The 6,000-nt window shown below is 48.8% G+C and overlaps 1 protein-coding gene across 1 annotated transcript; it reads left to right on the forward strand.

Annotated features, from left to right (window-relative positions):
• Positions 1–3,266: 3,266 nt before the first annotated feature.
• On the forward strand, positions 3,267–5,372 carry EI90DRAFT_3122737 (uncharacterized protein; the record flags this gene model as incomplete). The annotated part of the gene is made up of 7 exons (XM_039063542.1): positions 3,267–3,360; positions 3,423–3,597; positions 3,650–3,943; positions 3,999–4,522; positions 4,575–4,783; positions 4,834–4,909; positions 4,966–5,372. 7 exons carry the CDS (start codon positions 3,267–3,269, stop codon positions 5,370–5,372), a joined length of 1,779 nt encoding a protein of 592 aa, XP_038916747.1.
• Positions 5,373–6,000: the final 628 nt, after the last annotated feature.

Below are 6,000 nucleotides of genomic sequence, written 5' to 3' on the forward strand. Positions count from 1 at the left end.
GCCAAGGTCCTTCCACGATAAGTCTCTGATTCCACTCCGGAGTCGTCCGAATCCGCAAGTTCTAACAGCAAATATATCTCTATGAGCTCTCAGAGCTTTGAGCTACTTTCCCAAGCTCTCAGAGAGGGGGACCTGCATTTTTCAAAGTTCTTAGCTCTGTGAGCTCTGAGGGTAATATATTGAAATGGGGGGGTGGTTACCATTGGGGGAGTGGGAGGAGATTGCAGGATCTGGGGCTCCAAGGTTGGAGATGAAGGAGTGGAGGCAATCCAGGATGGCTGGAGGTGGTGGCAGTGGATGGATATGACAATCACAGTGAGATAGGCCATGGGTAGATATATTACACTATCTGCAAGTATAGTACCTAGTCTCCCCCCAAAGCCACAAACCCTGAGGTAGGGCTCCAGGTGGATCGGATTATCCCAGATGATCCAGAATTTTCGATGCTGGATGCCGGATTAGGATTGGGGGTCAGGATGTATTCTTGATCCGGGATTGGCATCCTGGATGATTGTTAGGTATGGGGTCAGCAGCTCAAGGAACAAGGCCCCAGGGGGGTTGGGCTTCAGCCTCAGCAACTCCATGAGAGCGCTGTGCCCACCTACTGTCTCAGTGCCCACATTTCAAAGTGGCTTGGGGCTGCCTTGTTAGGGGGACAAACCATGTCACTAAAGTTATGATGATGTAACATACAAGTATATATATAGTAAGGAAACTGAATGGGTCAGGTGATAAATAAAACAAAAGGGGGCCAGCATCTGGGTCAGAGTGCATGGTCATGACAATGATCCTAGATGATCTGGGATGGAGTCCCATTGCTAGCATGCAACTAACTGCCCCCTTATTGGTTTGGGGGCCTCCTGCAATTGCAATTATTGTATTGTAGCAAAGTCATCTGAGATATTTTAACTCCTGACTCATTGTCCGTGCACATTGCTGGCTGCTGTCCAGAGGGGTGTCAAGACTGTTTCCCACGGTCTAGACACACTTTACATAGTTGGATAGCCCCATTGAATAGATTCCATAATATACAATTTGAGAGTGAATTGACCAATAAATTATTGAGAAAAATGCAAAATACTTTTTTGGACACAAGTCTGCAAACACTTGTGGCTGTCCAAACTCACTGTCTGTGCACAATGCTGGCCACTGTCCAGAGGGGTGTCAGGGCTGTTTCCCACGGTGTCAACACACTTTACACTGATGGATAGCCCATTTGAATAGCTTCCAGAATATACAATTTGAGACTAAATTGACCAGTAAATTATCGAGAAAAATGCAAAATACTTTTTTGGACACGAGTCTTTTGGGGTAAGTCAATGTCTGTACTCATGCTGACCACTGTGTAAAGGGGTGTCAGGACTGTTTCCCATGGTGTCAACACACTTTACATTGATGAATAGCCCATTTGAATAGCTTCCAAATTTATTGTATGATGGGAATTCAGGTAAATCATGGTTTAATAATCTTATTTCACACAACTAATCTCGACGATAATTGGCGCTGAATGGTGCCACATGGTCCTGCATTGTTGCAGTGTGGATGGGACTTTGCAGGTGTTCACTATCCTGGGTTTTTTGCGTTCCTCACATGTTTTTTGACGTGCATGTGACACTGGCAGAAGGTTACAGTTTCCTTCCACCTGCTCCCTCAGCGCTGCCTTCACATCTGCTCCATCGGGACTGGTAAGTCCTCAGTTGGTTGCAACAGGGGCTGGAAGCTTATATGTGCGCCACGGACAAGTCATCTGCATCTAAGCTCCATTCTTAAGTTCATATTTGTCAGGGGATGGACCCCAGGTCCCCATGACCCCTCTCTATGGCCCACAGGCTAACCTGTAACAGCAGCCCATCTCAGGGCATAACACTACTGTGGGTAAGAAAGTGTATAGATAAATAGAAAGTAGGCTACACTTGCCTACTGTGGGTAAGGTTAACTTCTCACTTTCCCACAGTGGCCCCAATATGGCGAAAACTTCCGGGGATACCCGGAAGTCACATGAAGGTAGGATCCGGGGACCGGAGCATGCGGCGCACGGATCATGTGGCACAGGAAGCGCGCACGGGAAGTGGAGCGGGTCCGGACGCGGGTCCGGGTCCGGGCTAAGTCAGGGTATGTGCCCTGACAATATTGCGCTGTGCTTTCAAGTAGGTCTACTTTACCTTGTGCAAACTCCGTGCAGGTCTCACTGTAGCGCCTGTGCTACTTATTTCAGCTTCTTTTAGTTGTTTTGCCTTCTGTCGCGTCTACCCACCACCTCCCCTTTCACCAACCTGTATCTGCTGTATCTCGCTGAACTGTGTATTTGGATATTCATGTATTCTGTTGTACATTACAGGTCGCACAATGCCTGCCTGCGCGCGCCAATTCACAGGCCGGGACCGCTTGGGTTCCGGCCGTTTCCACTAAAAGCGCTTACACCGTCTGATTAGTACATGTTAAAATACAAAGAAGTCTTGAGATGTTATTATCCAGGATCATCCGGGATGTTCATCCGGCGGATCCGGATTGGCCATTGGGAGGTATCCCAATCCGGGATTTCTGATCCTAATCCGATCCTATCCGATCCACCCGGACCCCTACCCCGAGGATCTAGGGAAGCCACACTACCACCACCAAGGGGCCGCAAGGTTAACAAGACAGAGTTCACACACACCAGGCCGCTGATGACCCTCAGCACTTGGTTTTATCGCTCAGACTCCCCAGGACCAATGTCATGATGACTGGGCTAACATGTCCGTGCGTTATGACCAATAGCATCGCATATGCGAAACAAGCCCGCCCAACTCCGCATCTGGGCAGGATGACTCCGCGTCCTGGCGGGACGTGCAGCGATCGGCAAGTCAACCAACCTGAACAGACTGTGCCCGCCCATGAGACCTAAGAATCAGGATGAATAGAGACCGTGTGTCGCATCAAATCTACTATTAGTTTGATCCGAAACCGGGTCAGCACGTCTAACGACCAAATAAAAGGTGCACGCGGCCATCAACGAAGCGGCACAACGCAAAGATACAGATACGCGTCGGTTAGCATGATAATTGGTTAGTGGTAACAGGCCGTTCCGTTCCGAACTGGACCGTGAAACGAAATGCGGGTTTGGTTCGGTTCTTCGACATTATCGCCAAAATGCGGAACCAGTTTTCTCAAGTAACCGAACCCAATCGTGACACCCCTAGCCCGGACAGCAGACTGCGGGCCCCTCGATGACCAAATACACCGTATTTTTCCGAATCTCGTGTTGAGCCCAGGTCGCAGGTTCTCCCATGGATAATCGATCCATTGATGAGTCGGACAAATATGGATGTACACATGCGTGGAAAACAATTGATATGTGCAAAGGACGAAGAATTTGGGCATGTACGCCCTACCGATATATCAAGGTCGTTGCGGGGATCGCTGATGTTCTTCAAGGCTCCCAGACATGCTACTTTTCTTTTATTCTCTTGCCACACTCTGTATCGTGTCAGCGCTTGCATGGACAGCACTTCGGAATCACATTATCAACACGACGACGGTTATCCCTCAGCTCAGGCTTCTCCATCCCAAACGCAATAGGAAGAAGGTTCAGGGGACAGCAGTGGTGGCTGGAGGAAGGTAGGTCCCTCTTTGAGATGTCTATCCTCGTCTCATACACTTATCCTCTCAGCATTGCAGGATATGCTACTGCTCGCGTTCTGTCTGATCATTTTGCACGTGTTGTAATCATTGAGCCGGACTACCGAATCAAGAGAACTGCGACGCGCGTCGCTCAGCGTGGTCACCCTCATTTCCCAATGCCGATGATGATTCTCATCTGCCGAGCCCTTTATTCAGATTTTGATGAAGTCGCTGCAAAGATGGGCTGTAAAGTCCACTCACCCTTCCGAAGGTTGATAGTCGGCACGTTTTGTAACTGGAGGACCACAACAGCAACCCCTTCACTCGAGTATCAAAGGGTCGAGTGAGTAATCAAGTAGATTATCTAGGGTGTCTCGATCTATCTCCTTTGATATTAGGCTGGAAAAGACCCTCCGCAAACTTGCTGCTTCTTATGCGGGGGATTCTTTGGAAGTTATCCAAGGAACCGTTACCCGCTTGCACGCTTCTCCAAGGCCACTTTCCGCTTCCATCTCTGCCGTGTCCTACAAAGCTTCGATGAAATCATCTGAGACCGTCACAATACCCTGCGTATTTTTCGCGGATTGCAGTGGAGCAAGTGCAATAGCATCGAAATTGCTTCCCGAGGCGATTGTCAATTACTCAGAGGCTGGTTCCACAGAAGCTGCAATGGGGCTGCAGTGGGGCCCATATACTCGCCATTCATATGTCCCAAAAGTCATGGCCAGATGCTTTTATGTTCCTGTGAAGGACGAGAAGTTGAAACAACGAATTGCCGACTTGTTACCACGGAATGACCCCAACTGGGGAAACTGGAATGAACTGAGGACATTGCACTTCCAAAGCCCTGGTATTGATATGGATGGCAGTGGAGGAGGTCCAAAAGAAGGGATCATTATTCAGAAGGTTCTGGATAATGAATGTATGTCTGTGTTTCTACATTTGTACTCGACCCTGATGTGCACTCATTTCAGTGCTTATCAGTTACTCCGGTCTGGGTGATGTGACAATGCCTAGGAATCTTGCTCAACTCGATCTGGTTGTTCGTGATGCACATGAGGAATTATTCAAGCTCAATCCGTCACTGAAGGACATTTCACTTTGGGTGTATGCCCTATTTGACCTTCTCCAGGAGAGTCAAGTAGATGATGAGATCCAAATCCTCTCTGCCAGTGCTAAAATGGTGTGTATTTGGCAGTCTGATGTTTTGCCAACATCCTTAGTTTTTTATAGTATTCCTCATGGTACATCGACTACTTATCAGCACCCACACCCAACAATTTTGTTGCTATCGGAGATTCTGCTATGTGTATGATCCCCCCCTTCCATGGCAGCCACATAACTATGTACTGATGCGCTTCCCAGGCGTTAATCCCATCTTCTCCCAAGGGATGATGAAGGCACTGCAGAATGCTGTGATGCTGAACACAACATTACACAAGCACATCACTGGATTTACCACTGATACCGATGCCACCTTATTACCGATTTCACGTTCCTATTTTGCGCTAGCCAATCAAGTCTGCCTACACATGTACATCTTTAACCGCATGTTTGATTATGGCTACCCAACTACAAAACCCCAAGAAGGGGAAACTTTGGAATATGGTGCTAGGTTCAGGGTATATTGGAAGTATCTGAATAGAGCCAGTCAGAAGAGTACAATGGTGGCAAATGTCCTTGAGGAAGCACTTGGGGGACTTAGGCCAGGTCTAGATTTGTTTAGTCCTCTAGTGGTGGGAAGGGTTTTGTGGGAATGGTTTCAAGGCTGAATGTCAGGGCACCAAGCTGCTTGGATTGAGGATTCTGGAGGTGTTGATGGAGTTATCACTCAGAAGTATTACATCATGTATATTATGCACAACATACCTGAGCAGCAAGGGGGAAGTGGAAGAAGAAAACTACCTTCCTCACTTGCTACTCAGAGAATGATAAGGTCGGCATACCTGGCCATGTGGGGCTGCTTTACAGAAAAGATACAGTACATTGTGCTAGTCCAGGGTTGGGTTGGGTTGGACACCCAAGTACACAGACTTCAGCGGTAGTGGGAGGGGGGGGAATCTGGCTTTTTCATTCCCATGTCAGGGCACACCCGCCTGACCCGGCTCCACCCGGCCCAACCTGACCCAGTACCCCGCCGGTCCACCCTTCCTTACCTCCTCCCCCTTTCCCTTCTTCCCCCCTCATCCTCCCCTCCTCAGTTTCTCCTTATCTTACTTCTTCTTTATTCTCCCTTTATTCTACATGGACGACTTTCTCTGTATTGTCAGGGACCGACCCAGGGTCGAGAGCGCCCGGGTGTATCGCCCGAGGCTGAGGGTCCGGTAGGTATGACACGGGCACGCGTAACAATGGGCCCGAAGCAGACAAGGGTCCCTGGCCACTGAGACTAAAGTGGGA

Source organism: Cantharellus anzutake (assembly GCF_015039405.1).
Source record: "Cantharellus anzutake strain C23 chromosome Unknown EI90scaffold_20, whole genome shotgun sequence".
NCBI lineage: Eukaryota > Fungi > Basidiomycota > Agaricomycetes > Cantharellales > Hydnaceae > Cantharellus > Cantharellus anzutake.